The following is a 17,172-nucleotide window of genomic DNA, read 5'->3' as shown; positions in this document are numbered from 1 at the left end:
CACACGGTACACAAGAACACAGGGGAATAAAAAACTTAGTTCTAATATCTACTGTATGTGCTTGTAGCGATTTAATGTTGCAATAAAACACACGTTCTCCCTAGCTGTCAGTCCAAATTTCTTAGTGCATATCGACATTTCACATGTTGACATCTATTTTTATGTTCTCACTTATACTCATTGTTTCACCATGTACTGTAGGTTCAGTTTTCAGTTGTGCTCGTCCGCCCTGGAGACTGATTCAACATGCATCCTCTCCAGCTGTTATAGAGTATTAAATTCACAGTAATCACACACACAAAAAAAGTTGAGTTTAATGGGAAGACAAGGTGGAACCGTATCTTATGTATATCACGTAGAGTCATCAGGTTTTTCTCAGCTAAGGATAAAGCAGCAAGTACAGGTTATATGGCACAGTTCATTTTGTTGCATTATGTCCTTGACTGACTCAGCAAACAAACAACAAACACTAACCTAAAACAAAATTTTACCCCAAACCTTTTAGGTTGCTCTTCTAACATTCTTTTGAAAGTTGCTGTCCAAGCTAAAAAAAACTAGGATTCTGTTTCATTTAGCCAAAAATGGTAATACCAGGGTTAAATGAAGGACTATGTTTTCACCAAAAAAAACAAAAAAGGATTTTGCAAGAACATTGAAAGGGTGGTAAAATTGGCACTGGACAATTAACATGTTGAATTATAGAGCCAGTTTAAAGAGTTGTTCTTTTAAGAATTATGGAAAGGATTGTTTTCATTCACACTCACCAACACTGGAAAAACCAACACCATGAAATCTCAAATCTCAAATGTAATTTGATGGATGAAAGCTAGTGCAGTCATCTTTTTCTAAATATAAAATAAAAGAAACACAACAGCAGTCACTTGGAAATCATTTCAGCTGCTAACTTTGTGCACAAATTTAGTATAACTCCTCTGCCAAAACAGTCCAATTTCAAGGGAGTGTACGATCATTTAGTCAGATGTGGTTAAAGTGGCATAAAACTGAGTAGCAGACAAAGCTTTTATTTTAATATCACAGTTCAAAACACAATGGTCCAAGTGTGCATTAGAAAACAATGTTCAATTTTGTTTCTATACTGTCTTCGATGTATGTGCTATCAGAGCTTTTGTTTATGATTTTACATTCATGTCTTCTTGTTGCACATACACTCCTCTTTACAGCATGGCGTTAAATCTAATGGTTTTGTGAACATCTGTAGGCAGAATATACATAACACATAAAACACTCTTTGGTGTAGACAGTAATTTGTGCGACAGCCAGTTAATATAAAGTAAATCAGGAACACATTTAGGAGTGAAACATTGTCTGCCCTAATTCATCACTGCCAGAGACTCAAAGCTGACCATGGTGGCACACAGCATTTTTTAAGACTTGCATCATGTCTGTGTCTAACTTTACAGATTAATGTTGAGAGAACAAGCTAAACTCTTTGTTTTGCATGGCCTATATAGGCTATGATTTGACCAAATCGGGATGCCTGCACATACCTAGTGGAGAACTGCAGCAATGCACCATTGCCACTTGGATAACCTTGAATTCAGGTCAATGGAATCTAATTTCATTGCAATGTTCTCTTTGCTCCGTCATTCATTTAACTGTTCTTTAATGCTGCTCTGTGTGGCCAATGCATGACACATGTAGACTCTGGGTCTTAACTTGCTATTTTCTGCCATCTGCTGGACTACCTCTGCCTCTGCAAGTAAAAAAATAAATGAATAAAACATTCAAATCAAATAAGATTTAGGATTGAATGCCTGCACTTGTTTAAAACGTAACTTTTAAATACCCGTTGAAGCATGAGATTCGCGTAAAAGATAAATACACTAACATATAAGCAACCCAAATTATAAGGGAAACTTTTTAGAAAGACGTATAGCGTCGTAGCTATGGTAACCACAACACCGTTCTCGAGCTTTGAAGGAGTCTGTGATTTGGTTACGCTAATTTGCTGTAAAATTGAACTATCCTAAACGCGTAGTTGTAGTTTTTAAAGGACAAGTGGACGGAGTCTAAAAGACGCGTAAAAGCCAAGATATATTTAACAGTAAGGCTTTTTTCTTTGTTTATTTGTTTCTGTGATTAGCAGAAAAACTGACAAATAACTGGTGTGACGAGTTTCCTAGCTAAGCTCATTAACCTGATAGCAACATGTGGGCATTGAGTAGCTAGCGTACAGCATATGCTTTTTAGCATTAAGGTGAGCTAACGTTACACATTTTAACCGTTTTTCTAACGTTATTGATTGCAGCGTTTCATAGACAGCTCAGACCCCCCTACAGGGACCGCTAGTTAGCTAAGTGACTACCGTAGCTGGTATAAAAGTGTTATAAAGATTGTAAAGTGTTATGTTTGAAATGCGTTGTCGATAAGCAGACATGGGAGATTCCCACACAAGTAGGTAAACGTTACTCGAGTAAACATGCAAGACAATTGTGCCTTTTAAACGGTATTGTTGCTTTTAAATCCGTTAAAAATTTTAAATTCTCCAAGGCTTGTTCAAGAAACTCCCAAAAGTGATAATTATGGCAAAGACGATGTAAATGATAAAAATAAGGTTTGTAATTATGAAACCCAACAATGTCAACAATACATTTTCTGTTACTTATTTATTTTTATTTTTTAAATGTTAAGATGTTCAGAAACTTCCTCAAAACCCACATGGGTCTATGCTTTTGATTACTATCAGCCAAATACTTCCCCAGTACCTACATTAAATACTACTTAAATACAAAATTTAAATTTGCACATGCCTCAGTAATTCTGCTCTGTTTGTACTTTGCTGTATCATCATACTGACGTTTATTCTATAGAAAAAAATCTACAGTTCCTGAAATTTAACAGTAAATATCAGCGTTTGCTTGCTGGTATTTCCAGTTTGGAGTGTATCCTGCAACATAAAGGGGAAGAATTGATTGTGTTAATATGCTTTAGACAGTTGTGTGACACCAGCTGGCATCAAATTAGTCTGACTGTTCTTCCAAATGACATTGGCATAATCCATCCCGCATCAGCCTATTGCTTTGGCTGAAATTTGTTTAGTACAATTCCACCTTAAGTTCATCATTGTGTTGCTCTTTCTCCACTTGCTTTTTTTAGTCGTGTGATTATATCTGTCTGTACTGTGCATAAGTGAGCTTATCAGAGGATCAGCAGCATAGCAGGCCCCCGAGCAGAGAAGAAGAGATGGAGGAAAAAGCGGATGGGGAGAATGGAATTGGGCAATACACCCCTCTCGTGGCCCTTGCACCTGATGTTTCCCTCCCAGAAGAGCAGCCCCCTGCCTTCAGAGATATTACTACGAGTCCTGCTTTCCTTTGCCTAGATGAGGTAACACTCACGACACACCTGCTGGAAATGACTAATTATTTAAACCCTACCATAAAACAAAAGGAATGTTTTAAAAAGATCACTAGGAACAAATGTGTCTGTTTACAGGACAAACAAAGGTTAGTATATTTAAGTAAAGAAGTCCTAACCATTTTCTTTCAAATCTAAATATGTTTTTTAAAATTAAAATCTGTTTTGTAAATTTATGTGCCTTACATCATGTACTTTATTAAATGCTTTTAATTTGTTAGCCGAAATGATGGTAAGCATTGAACTAGGAATTACCATGTGAAAGAGCACAATACGTTTTATTAACTTGATCATCACATACAGTAAACAGACAAGTCACACGTAAACACTTGGATCATTTATCTTCTTTAAACTCATTCCTTTATTGTGTCACTTTATTGAGTCAGTACCTCATTATCCCTTTTATTATGGACATGCAGCATCTCATCCCTCAATCTCTCTAGCATTCAATATCCTGCATACACCTCTGTGGTTCCACTATTTGCACCCATGCTAAACATGTATACACTTTTGTATACATTGATTGTAATCGATTGCATCGAAGGAGATGCTTTTAAGGATGAGCAGGCATCAGTATGTTTTAAAATGTACAAACACTACGCAGCCATGTAGTTATTACTTTATTCATTTTTTGATATAAAAAGTGCATATCGTTTGGCATGACAGTTGAGTATGAATGATAGAAAAGATCAATATTGTACACACACAAAGCTCCAAGTACACACAAATTTACCGTGAATGCTCACAATAATGCATAGTCTTTATCACTGCCCAAATTGTATTAGACCTTGCACTGTATGACCTATGTATAATATAAAAGCTATCATACCTCACAAATTAAAATAAATACTGTACACATCCTCAAAGCGAAACATTGTTTTCCCCATCTTGCTCATTCACAGTGTTTAAAAATGAACTAAGATATGCTATACAGTTTTGTAACATTAGGCAGCAGTATTGTACAAGTAAAGAGTCAGGGTGGCTTTTTTACACATGAAATCTGGCATATGGCATCAACAGACATGCAGTGGTTCAATGCACCCAGAGCTAGGAAAGATTTATTTATATATATTTTTGTTGCAGCAGTGTCCTGTTTCATAGTGGCTGTCAAGTGGAATTTACTAAATCATAAATATTGCAGATACTTGGGCATGTCCCAATAGAAATGTAACTTAGGCTGCATATTTATACTAGGATGTTTTCTCTTGTATAAGACCGTGATACATTAGCGTGTCAAAGTGTCCTAATGTAATTTAATAAAAGACAGGGAAGGTATTTCTTGTGCACTGCTGCCTAAGGAGTACTGTGTGACTCTATCACTGTAGTTTTTTTTTTTTTTTATGTTTGACTCTGACCAAGTCTTTTACAATGAGTTTCAGACCGACTCAAAACTGTATCATCAGCTCTCATATACCTCACTTGAATGGCTGCTGTTAATTATGAAACCATTTAGAGTGAAGAAAATTATAGCTCATTAGTTTTTACTACAACTCTGTGCTTTGCTGTGTCTCAGTTCGGTTTATAGCAGGAGGCAGGAGAACAGAAAGTAGTGAAATGTCAGAGAAACTGTGAACAATCTCTCATGGTAGCCCTCCGTATAATATTATTGCCCCTGTAGGAGGGTGGCCTTTACGCTGCATGTGTGTGTGTTTTTTTTTTTTAATTTTATTTATTTTTTTATTATTCCATCATCATTCATAGTCCATTTTCTTTTATTGTCCACATTTTATTCCAGCCTTTTGATGGCTATACTCACTACAGTGGAAAATAGTATTAACAAAGTTATTTTTTTTTTTTTTATTATTTTGGTTTTTACTGCATACAAACCTTTAATCAATGTACACGTATGCATGTGTAAATGTGTGCCAATGTATGACTATGTGTATGAGATTCTGTCATTGTGTTCTATCATCTATCTGGCCATCAGACTATATTATACTTTACTTATATTCTTAAGGAGCATAGTTCTTGGGCCGTATCATCATCTTGACAGTTTTGAAAGCCTGCCTGTAGTTAGTAGGGTAGTACTCTGTCGACATGTTGTGCCATGTTCCCCAGAAGATACCATTCCTCACTCCCTTGTACCTCTTGTGATAGTATTTCCCATTGAGGTTTGCGGACATGCAGGCATCAAACCACCAGCCAGAGCTGTAGTAGGCGGCACAATTTCCAGAAGGGTACATGTCATTGTCGCGGTCAGGTGTGGAGAAAAATTTCTGGTCATGGTTGAAGTGCTTGTTGAAACTTATAGCGTTCCCAGCCGTACCACTACAATGACAAAACAATATATCAATGATGTAGTTCTCTTTTATGAATATTTGATCAGACGTGTATACATGCACATCTAATGTTGTACCTGTATCCACTGACAGATAGCCGGTAGTGTAGGAACTCGTTTGCCACATAAAACTGGTCAAACTTTGCATATTCCCGGACACCCTCAAAGTCCTCCAACTCGATGCGCAGAATCATGTCTTTGGCTTTCGTAAGTAAGTGGATATGGTCGTTGCCCAACCAGAACTCACCACTGTAGAAGAGCAGAAGGGAAAGAGATGATAAAAGCGATGAGGAATTGGGGGATAAACAAGCTCACATAGTTGTACACTTGATTAAAAAGCTTATATGTTTACTCAGACTGAATTTATGATTGCCACAGGCAAGGGGAAGAAAGAAGAGATGCAAGGGAAGGGTATTGTGACAGTAAAAGCACAAGAAGAGGCATTTTTCATCAGTGGGAGGTAATGCTAGATCTGTAGGCATGATTATCAAGAGATTACCATTGGTATTTTCCCTGTAAGATGCATTCCTACAGGAGCAAAGACGAGCATACAGAAAATGAGCTGATATTTGATCCCAGCAGTAGCAGAGGTGAAGTGTTTAAACACATTGTGACAAGAATGAAAGTGCAACACCGGGTGTTCCACTTCCTTTTCAATAAGATCTGTTTCAGAACATTTTCAGTCACAAGATTATGGTTTGTTAAAGTTTAATCTCACCGGTAGAATGTGTGTTTATTCTGTTTTAAATGCAATAATCAATCAATGATGATCAAAGCAGGTGGCAAACAATTGGTGACTGTGAGAACAGGTGTGCATCATTAGGCCCTCTAAACCGTGATTGACTGTGCCCACTCAAAGTGTGGGTCGAATGATAAAGTTGCTCTAGCTAATAACTATTGTTAAGGTGTTGGTGCACTCATGGATGTGCATGCACCCCTTTGATAAATGATTGTCAGCATTCACAGATGAATTTTGAATTGATGATTTATATCTTACAATAAAAGATCCATATTACTCCAGAACACCCCTGTGGTTACCTCAGCAGATGGTAGGTTCCAGTTAGGATAAGGTATAAGGACAGTCTCTAGGATGTAGGAGAGTAAGTGGTAATTGTTTCTTCCCTTATATATCACAGGGTGTTTCAATAGTAACATTTTTATTAGATAAACGTGTGTATAATGAATTTATAAATAGAAGCTTTTTTTTTTTTTTTTTACATGGACTCCTGTTTATGTGTAATTTGTTTTCTGCAGACCCTTTTGTGCACCATAATATCACCTGCTCTTTTCTTTGGGTTAGCAGTATAAATGCCACCATCGAACAAAGTCTATGATTTGTGACCATAGTTGAATTTTAGCCTGTTCTACGTAATATGTGAGTTCCTTGCCTGTCATACAGATTAAATGTATACATTTTACCACTGTCAGTAAAAGTAACATAACATAATATAACATTTTGTATTCACTTTAAGAGGGAATTTCTTGCTTAATTTTGGGCATCTATTAATAAGTTTCACTTGACTATTGTAGCTTTTAGATTTAGTACAGTAGATATTTTTCCCCCACGCCAGACATAACTAAACACTTTTTATCAGTGAAGTTCAATACCTGAGGTTCCCGAAGCCCTTCTTATACTCATTCCAGGTGTGATTGAAGCTCACAGAGCCATTAAGTCGTTGCTGTATCACAGTCCAACCACCTCCAAACGACTCCATGTCGCAATAAACTTCAAATGTCCCATTGCGGGCATCAGGGGTCACACGATACACGCCATTTTTCCTCACCTTCAGTAGACTGTATTCTGAACAGTCCCGAGGGGCTAAGATAGCTGGTGGAAGATGGGGAGAAAGAGTTTTAGGGAATGTTGCAGATGATATTTGATAATCTCTTTACTCTTTTTTTTTTTTTTTTTTTTTTTTCTGTCCAACCAACAGACTAATGGAAACAGCCCTTGAGAATAAAAATGAGATACTGTAAGTGAGCAGGAAATACAGTTTTAACCATCGTGGAAGTTCTCATTCCTACATTAATTTTCTCATATGGTGTTTAGTAGTAGCTTAGTAGTCATTTGTTATGAGATTGTTCCAACAACAAAGCATACTTGACTTGAGTGTATTACTGAATACTGTCTATCAGAAATCATTTCGGTATGTACCAGTCTTTCCCTTCATATCTTAGTGTCCCTAATTTGAAAATCAGTTTGAGAATCAAATGGTTCTAACATGGAACGAAGTAAGTTCGAGTACCAAGGCCACTGTTAAAGGATAAAAGACTTTCCTGTTCTATGCCACAGGTCTCTTTACTTGCTGTGTTCTGAGATCTCCTTTCCCCATTTCTTTCATACTGTACCTATCTACTTATTTCATTACCTCTTGATCCTGTCCTCTGTGTTGTGATGCAGGCCACTAACAAAACCCAAAACCAACATCCAAAAGCCTCTATCACTAAGCATTTGGGAAATCAAAGGAACAGACTTGTCAAAATGTGGGAAAATGTGAAACTGGATAGGCAAGGCATACCCCTGCCTGCACCTGAGGGGTAAATCATCCTGACAGTGGGCAGGCAGCATGTGAACTCCTCCTGAGTTTGTTCAACACCTTCTATTGGTGATAAAGTTTTGGCATAATGTTAAATCTGTTTTGTGGTTTGGTAGATATTAAAGAGTCCACACTGAGTACAGAGGGCCAGATGTCACATTTCCTCATGTATACGGAGGTGACATCAAGACTGAACTAGACTGGTTGGCCTTATATCTTCTGTCCTCCTTGTCAGTTTAAAGCTCTGGCATTCAATAAAACTGTAATTGTAACAGGGATCTGGATTTTTGGGAAAGCTCTGTAATGTCTGACTTGCCACTTAATAACAGAGAAGTAAAGAAGTAAAGATAAACAAATATGGTATTGAGTATTGACCTGTAAATTATTTTAATGTCTCTTTCATTTTAAATGTCTGCATGCAGTTTCACCACTATGCATCTCCCTGTCCCCATTTGTCCTCATCTATCTGACCTGGCTGCCAGAGTCTCTTGACACACAAAAACCATCTCATCTCATTCTGGCACAGTGCCTGACCTAAATAACTCTAATATCAGCCACTTACTGATGCCCAAATGACTGTCAGGTTATTGGCTGGCTGTCTGTTAAGGTGACAAAGTCAAATTAGTGGCTTATTGGTTAGCAGATTGCTTTGCCAGCCTTTTTGCTTACTGAATTTCATAATTTCAGAGTCTACTCTCTGAAAAGCTAATCATTTGCATGTCAGATTGACTGACATGCTTTTATAGAATACTTCTTGACTGCTTCAATATTGCGTTCCCTCTTTGACTTGAGACAGATAATGATTGGCGTAAAAGGAAGACAACTGTTATCAAACGTGTTTTGTGACATCTGGTACTTTGGTACTCCTTTAATGTGTTTCCGCAAAACCAGCTTACATGAAATGCTATTGTCAGTTTTGTCTGACAGAAACTTATCCAAAAACAACACCCTTCCTATAGGAAGTTGTGTCACAAAATCATAGATCAGCAGTTCCTGACAATGTACTGGAATAAAAATGTATTCTCTTTGTTTGTAATTGGGTTAATGTAGATTAACGGCAACATGAATTGCTGTCTATTCACCTCAAGCCCACAATAAGTCTTGCAGAAGTGAAACTGAAAGTGAAGATAGAGTACAATAAGCGCTTGCAGCAAGGATGACAATTGGTAAAGAGGGTGAAATAAATGCTTATAGCCCTATTTAGCTGTAAGGATAACACCAACTTGACTAATGTAATATTGCTGCAGCTGTAGCTCAGTTGGTAAGGCAGTCATTCACGGTCGGTGGTTCGGTACCCGGTCCCTCCTGGCTACGTGTCAAACTGTCCTTGGGAATTTTTGTATGTGCTTAAATTCCTTTTCTAACCCTACTGTGTAAAATGTTGTTTGAGCTACTGTATAGCGTGACTTGATGAGCGGTGCCTGGTTTTTAAATGCTTGCAGATTTGTGAGTAGTTAACATTTGCTTGCCAATTAGCCATCCATCATCACAGCTCTGATGTAGATATTAAAACACATCTGCCTCATGACATCTGCTAAATGATGTCTCAAAAAAGTTATCTTGATATGATCTTCAGATGACTTCGTCACCTTAGGGCTTATTACTTGTCTTGCTTTGGATGACAAACAAATCCAATTTTTAGTGTAATTCCCTATTTAAAAGTTGCTTAATGATTTAGCTACAACCCGGCAGCTGGATAGTTTGTTCTTGAACTAACTCAAGAGAATTATTTAGCCATAAATTGCTTCACTAAGCACTTTTGACATTCTGATAAACATCCGGAAAACATTTTTTCACTCAAGGCCTTTTTCCACTATGTTGTTGTAATAGCAAGTAGAGGAGCTTATTAACTGAGGAGCTGGCAGTAACTTTTAGGATGAAGAGAAATTCACATGTTTACTAAGATGGGACTGAATTACAATAGGTATACAAGGGAAAAAAAATTTCTTTTTTGGTTTTTTAATTTCTTTTTTGATTAAGAAGATCACTTGAATAAAACAGTAATTCGAGCTTAGCTTCACAAAACAGGAATAAACTAAAGGTCAATTTATTGAATTTGTTTGCCTTTTTTATGGTAACAGGTGTTTCTTGTCTCCTTCTTTTGGATTCACTTCAGACACCATCAAGCATGATTTCCTTACTTACAGCGGAATAATTTGCTGGTTCTTAATCTTAACATGACAGATTGATGCGCAAAGACAAGTGCTACTGACCCTGTATGCCATCCATGACTGATGTTGGGAAATCCGCCTACATTACTTCTAGTGGTGTTGGCAAGAGATAATGAGAGCTAGCTGTTTTATGCAGGAACGAGCACTCAAGAGCATGACCTCAAGAACAAGAGCAGTAGGGGGAGAGGCAGAAGGAAGTCACTGTGAAATAGGATTAAAGGAGGGACACAGGGTAAGATAGGGCAAGAAAAGACAAATGAAAGGGCATGCAACAGAAGAGGAGAAAGTACAGATGCACTTAGAGTAAATATGTGAGGGAAAAGATGACAGGATTGAAGGACAGTTTAAAGAAAGCTAAATTTAGGACAGAAATTTGAAGGAAATGGCAGAATTCTCTACATTCACTCCACTGTCCCCACTAATCTACTTAGAAATAAGCTCACATCTGTTTTCTGCATAAAAGCTCTAATGTAATGTCACATTCACTCATGCAGTATTTGAATATTATTCAGTCTCAGTCTGCAAAGTGGCCTGCATTTCAATGGCACCATCATCCAAATAAGCTTTTACATCAAGTAGAATGTGTGTTATGCTTAGCTAGTTTGCAATTCCTACTGATATGTTTTGCCCAGTCTCCATGAGATTCCACTCCCCTTTAAGCCTTTTTTAATATTCACACTATGTACTCTAGTACCGTGAGCGCCAAGTATCTGTCTCTTGTCTCTTTCTCCCCTTTTTTGAATTTCTGCATATGGAGAGTAGTTTAATGCCAGGGTACTTCACTTGGTTACATAATAGGTTATTAGAATTTTCTCCCTTTGACCCTAGTTGTCATCTTGCTTCACTCATGCACAGCATGATCTCAACCTAAAGCTATTTTGCTGCAGGAATTTTAGTTATGGCTTTTGTGAGTATACTGAGGCTGTGCTTTAGGATGGACATGAGGCGCTTTTGTTGGCGTAGTAATCTGTTGGGATAGTAATCTAACTGGAGTCATATCTACAAAAGTGATCAAAAAATATTCAAAGTCTTCCTCAAATATGTAATGTTTTTCATTCTGGCAATGGTGAAAGTATGTTGCAACAGGGCCTTGTCCGCCTAGAAGATTTCATTTCCCATTTCCCAGAAGGAGAAGGCTCATTGTGTGAAGGTTACCACCCAGAGACCAGTTGTTTGTATTGTTTACAAGTCGCCATGTCCACTTAGGCTTGATTGGACAGATCGTATGCCAGAGACAATTCACCTCTTAATAACCCAAACTGCTCGACATGGTTGGTGTGTGCTGGAGTTTCATTACATAACAACATCTGTGGTGAATGTTTGGGAATATAAAAGAACACACTGGAAAAGAGAGAGGGACTTTTCAGTGAGTTTTCAAAAAATAGGAACATCTTTTGAAATGGCAAAGATAGAACAGAATACATTGTAACGCAACAGAAAACATAGACGAAGGGGGTTTCAGTTGAAAGAGAATACATGTATACTGTAGTAAACAGCTAAGAAGATAGACAGAGTTTTGATGGTAAGCTGGAGAAGAACAAAAAAGCAGGGGAAAGGACCTGACTTCAAAATATCTGCCTACTGTAAAAATGCTGCTCAAATAATTTTAGTAAAAGCAGGCTTACACAGAGGAGCGGGCTTTGTTTCACAAGGGGTGGTGCATGTGGAGCTGAGCTTGTTGACAACTCCAGTGAGGTTCTCTACCCGTCTGTCCACCATAGCCTGCACGTTGTCCATGTTGATCAGGTTGAGCCCCTCCAGACGACCCTGCAGAGCCGAGATCTGGGTCCGGGCGTTGCGCAAGCTGGCTGACATCTTATTCATCTTCACCTGGGAATGGCCAGAGTGGTGGGAAGGAAATTACTTCTGTGCACTGCATACAAAACAGGTGGATTACTGAAGTCACCACCTTCCTTCATTGTTTTATTGGGCAATTTAAATTTTAGAATAGGAACAAGCCTGTGTGATGGTTGGCTGTCTGCCAAAGTGACTGAGAGTCAACAAGCTTAGCAGACAGAGCAAAATTTACCGCCAATTGGCTGATGTCTAATGCTGATTCCCCACCCAGTTGACAGTACCAGGAATTTTCCCTGGTGGATTGGTGCCAGGTAGGACTTTACAGGTCTTTTAACATCTGGTCAGTCTACATTCCAGCTGGGTACATTTTCACTGGACAAATTTAGGTGACCTTTCTAGGATGTTTAATAAAATGCCACCTTAGTTTGGTTTATCAGTGTCTCTAATGTGTTGATAAGGAAAAAATATAGCTGCGCTACTAGTAATTTAATGAATTTTGATGAAGGAGCAAATTGGTGCAGTGCCACTATTTCAATGTTGACTTAGTGCTTACTGATACAGATTACATAGTTAATAAAATGGCCAATTTTGTGGTCTTTGTTTCACATTAAGCTGACAAAGTACTGCTTACTCCCCTAATTTTGATTAGGGACAACTTTTATTGATGATGACAAATTTTTTAAACATTTTCTCAACATATATTTAGAGGTTTTGCATTGCTTTCCAGTAACCAATGTATTTTTAAAAACAACCTGAAATAAAATACTGTTTTTGTCCATTTAAAGAGTTTAAAATTGACCCTTAAGTGAGAATAAAGTGTACCCCTACCTGCATCTCCTGCATAGAACTTGGATTCGATGTAATTTTCCCAAAAATAGCACCTTGTCCCAGTCCAGTACCATCCCCAAGAGCTCCAGGCATCATCCCATCTCCTCTCTCCTCTTGGCTGGTTCCAGCTTGCACCTCCTGTCCTGTCCCATCCTGTCTCATTTCTTCTCCAGCATCCCTCTGTACTTGGTCAGCTTGCTGATGTCCAAAAGCGCCATTCCCCCGTGCCCCACGGCACTCCACGCACCTGCCTTTCAGCTTGTTCACCACCTCCTTCAAGCTCTGCAGTTCCTTTATTGTCTTTTCCAGCAGTCTAAACTGCTTGGGCAGCTGGATGGTGAGGGGTGGCAAGGTGAGCTGGTAGGGGCAGTCCTCCCCGTCCTCTGCCCCAGAGCTCCCACACTGGCCCGAGGGTCTAAGTTTCATGGGACAGGAGGTTGGAGTACCAGACTCGGATCCCAGTGTATAGATTCCACTAGTGTCCCGTCTGTGGTGTGAATTGTCAGTAAACTCCGCTGCCCAGCTCGTGCGCAGCACCAAGATAGCTGTAACCAGGAGAAAGGCACAAACACAACGCACACTTGTCCTCATTTTTCTGGGTAAGATTTGTAAATTGACAAATAAGCAGCTGTGAATTTAAAGCCTGTCTGCATCCGCTTCTGATATAAACTTTGTGTGTGTGTAGTATTGTATGTGTGTGTGAGTAGCGGCAGATTCTCTGTAAGTATGTAGATGTGTGTTCAGTATCCTGTTGGTTCAAGTGTGTATGAACGCTGCCTGCAGGAAGAGGAGAGTGCAGGGAACTGCCGCTGCCTCAGATAGCTTTGTCATTAATATCAGGGCGGGTAAAGGAGGGAGAGAGGCAGAGAGAGAGGGAGATAGGAGAGAGAGGGAGAAAAGGGAGGGCACTGAGTTAGAGGGGAACGGGAGGGGCGGCACTATTGCGTAATGCAATACACCATATCAGCAGCATTGTAAAAAAAACACATAGATGCAGACAGATTGTGAAAATAAAAAATGGGAGAAACGGAGGGAGACAGAGGAGAGCAAGTAGGTGAAGAAAGAAGCATTAAGTCCTTTGCCTGCAGTCAGTGCATTGTGCCATCCTGCCTCCCACTCAAGTTAGTTAATTTCATTGTGCAAAATTACTCAGGAATTATCCACTTTTTTGGCATTTTGAGTTTAGATTTTGCATTTCTGCAAAATGTACTCACTTAAAACAGTTCAAATTCCTTACTGAAAACACTGAGTCACCTCCACCATTAACGCTCCAGGTGGGCACAATTACTGTAAAATCCATGGTATGCCAGCACCAACAGTAGAGAGTGTTTTCCAGTTAGTGCAAATACTTCTGTAGGCGACTGTGGCGCAGAAAAGGTAGAGCGGTTGTCCACCAATGTCAGAGTTGTTGGTTCAATCTCTGGCTCCTCTAGTCACATGTCGAAGTGTCCTTGAGCAAGACACTGAACCCCAACTTAGTTGCTCCCGGTAAGTGTTGGCCAGCTGCATAGCAGCTCCCCCACCGGTGTATGAGTGTGTGTGTCATTGTTAGTGTGAATGGGTGAATAAGAAGCAGTGTATTGATTGCCAATAGGTAGAAAAGCGCTATATAAGTGCAGACCAGTTGCCATTTACCTTGTTTTTCTGAAAAAAAATTGAAAAAAATCATGCTAAAACTTTCAAACCTGGGCCATAGAAATAATCTTTTTTGTCTTTAAGCTGTCTGTTTCATTGGTCAACTCAAAAAGTGTGTGTGTGCCCGCACGTGCAGGCATGACTGAATCTAAATAAAATATGGCTTCTTTCTCATCTCTCTGGACTTTAGCTGAAAATAAGGTTTCACAATAGTGTACTTCATTTAAAATTTATTAAAACTTAAATTGATGTGATGTCACTACATGGATGGATTTATGTGGTCTGTCGAAATATTTCGCAAAGCAAGTAGATAAGGAAGCCATTATTAATGAACAAACTTGTTTTTGTATATATTGATGATGTGGTGAAGTTGTAAATTGTGGTTGTTTGCAGATTGCCATAGTAAAGTGACACTGTAACCCTCCCACAAACATTATTCAGACATTAGCCAAAATATTGGATTCATCTTATAGGAAGGATTTAAATAGTGAAAATAATTTAAAGGATTTCTTTATTCTGCTGGTCCAGACTTTTATTCTGAATGTTACCTACTCTGTCTTGTTGTAAATTTGTAGTAAGTTCACTAACTTTGTACTGATTTTTACTTTTACTTTTTGTTTTTTGTTTGTGAGACACGGCTGCTGCTTTGTTTTATTCTATGACTCATATCCATGTAATTTTTCTTTTTTATGGGCAATGTCTCATGCACATATGTCATATTTCTAGAGAACTGAAACAGTTTTAAATAAGCCATTTCTTCCCCAGAAGGGGTTCTTAGCCCTGATGGAGGAACACTCCAGAAATGAAAATGTTACAACAAAAACTTCTCCTAACAAAGTGATTCAATCTGTGTGTAGGCTCAACTCCAATTCAGTCAATATGAGGACATGAAGGTAGAGACAGACACACACACACACACACACACACACACACACACACACACACGATTCTCTCTATCACTCAGTGGAATGCAGTGCTGTGCCTCATGGCAATGGTCATTATTTTTCTCCCTGAGGGTGCAGAGCAGTAAAGCTCACAGCTTCTTTTTTGTTACACCTTTCACATATCGGCCACACAACACACTTATGCCAACGGAAGGTTTTATTGCTGTTCTACAACACATAGTGTAGAACTTGCCAAATGGTACATGTATGTGGATGGAGGGATAAATGGGCGAATGGGTATTTGGGTGCCTGCATAAATATCTTGCAGTGATTGCTCCTAACTCACTTCGGAGATGAGCATTCTCAACTACTGTATACTGCTGGAGATAACTCCTGGCACCAGAATTAGAGTGGCTGCCTGAAGTCACTTCAGGCAGTTCAGATAAATGTCCAGTGTACAGCCAGGATGGCTGCCACATCACCGGTGTGTCATCTGTGCCGCTGAGTAATACAATACTGACCCCTTTTTATGTAATTTTTTTTCTCAAATTCTGTTTTAAATTTACATTTTTGTGTCAGTGGGATGATGTTATTTTCCTGTAATTGTTTTTGAGGACTATTACATTACAACTAGTGATCATTTGGCACCAGATAAGTCACTTAACTGGAAGTGTCATATTTTTAACTATACTTGAAATGATGATTTAATTCTAGTCAGGTGTTTTTCCATGTAGTTATGTGACCTTGGGTGACTGCTGATGCAAATGGACTAAAAAAACATCAGAGTAAATCATATTAACAAGAGCCCTAATCTCCATCATTCTCAACATTCATATCTCTGTCCTTTCAGCCCTTGGAATGTGGTCGGTAACTTGCAAGCACATTTGACAATAGATAAACAATAATGGAATGAATCTAAAAACATAATCTGCTATCCCTAATGTTCCAAGTTGGATGGAGATATCGCTCCATGGGCACTTGGGGTGTGTGTGTGTGTGTGTGTGTGTGTGTAATGAGAGCATTTGTGTGTCTCTTCTTTGCGTAGCAGGTAAACCAACGGCAGTCTGACCTGAGATATCCTCAGTCCTGCAACTCTGTGATACAGACAAGGCTATTCCTCATTACTCCCCACTCTTCCAACCTGGTTTTGAAGATAAGAGAGAAACAACACCCTTTTTCTATCACAGGTTCACAGAGAACTAACTCATGAAAAAAAATATTTAACAACTCTTACAAATAATTTTTCCCCTTTTGCAATGCAGTTGACCTGATGTCTTTCTCTCATTGTTTTGTTTTTGCCAAGGTGTCAAAGCTGTGTATGCTTTTATTAACTTACTAAATTAAATTACTCAGTAATGGTACCTTTTTAATAATCAGCTGATGTTACTTAAAGTATGGACCATTTCCAAAACATTTCTTTATCAGTTTGGATTGCAGATAGTTGGAGATTTGTTTTTTATGCTGACTATGATAAGGTTTCCTGCTATTATGATGATAAAGGTTTATTGAGCCCAGCTGGCGTTAAATGTCTTTTATAGACATCAGGGAGTGTGTTTTGCTGATCAGTTTCTGTTGGACAGTCCAGTGAGATAAAAAAAAAATTCCTTTTTTAACAGAAAATAAATGTGAGCATATTACAGTAGAAACAAAGCAATTTTAGTCAG

At 38.6% G+C, this 17,172-nt stretch overlaps 2 protein-coding genes across 2 annotated transcripts in view; one reads left to right on the top strand and one right to left on the bottom strand.

The window, feature by feature from the left end:
* Positions 1–343: 343 nt before the first annotated feature.
* Positions 344–17,172, top strand: part of ccdc146 (coiled-coil domain containing 146) — a 43,820-nt gene continuing 26,991 nt past the window's right edge. Inside the window, exons 1-2 of the mRNA XM_067489635.1 lie at positions 344–2,065; positions 3,152–3,348. Coding sequence (XP_067345736.1) covers position 2,065; positions 3,152–3,348 — 198 coding nt within the window. The 5' untranslated portion in view covers positions 344–2,064. The remainder of the gene's footprint in view (positions 2,066–3,151; positions 3,349–17,172) is intronic.
* Positions 3,986–13,816, bottom strand: fgl2a (fibrinogen-like 2a). The gene is made up of 5 exons (XM_067489637.1): positions 12,990–13,816; positions 11,990–12,194; positions 7,265–7,484; positions 5,735–5,905; positions 3,986–5,646 (listed from the first exon to the last, which is right to left on the bottom strand). Exons 1-5 carry the CDS (start codon positions 13,578–13,580, stop codon positions 5,331–5,333), a joined length of 1,503 nt encoding a protein of 500 aa, XP_067345738.1. The 5' UTR covers positions 13,581–13,816; the 3' UTR covers positions 3,986–5,330.

The sequence above is a fragment of the Channa argus genome, chromosome 21, assembly GCF_033026475.1.
Source record: "Channa argus isolate prfri chromosome 21, Channa argus male v1.0, whole genome shotgun sequence".
Taxonomy (NCBI): Eukaryota; Metazoa; Chordata; class Actinopteri; order Anabantiformes; family Channidae; genus Channa; species Channa argus.
The sequence above is the reverse complement of the archived record's forward strand: the minus strand, read 5'-3'. Positions and strand labels throughout refer to the sequence as shown.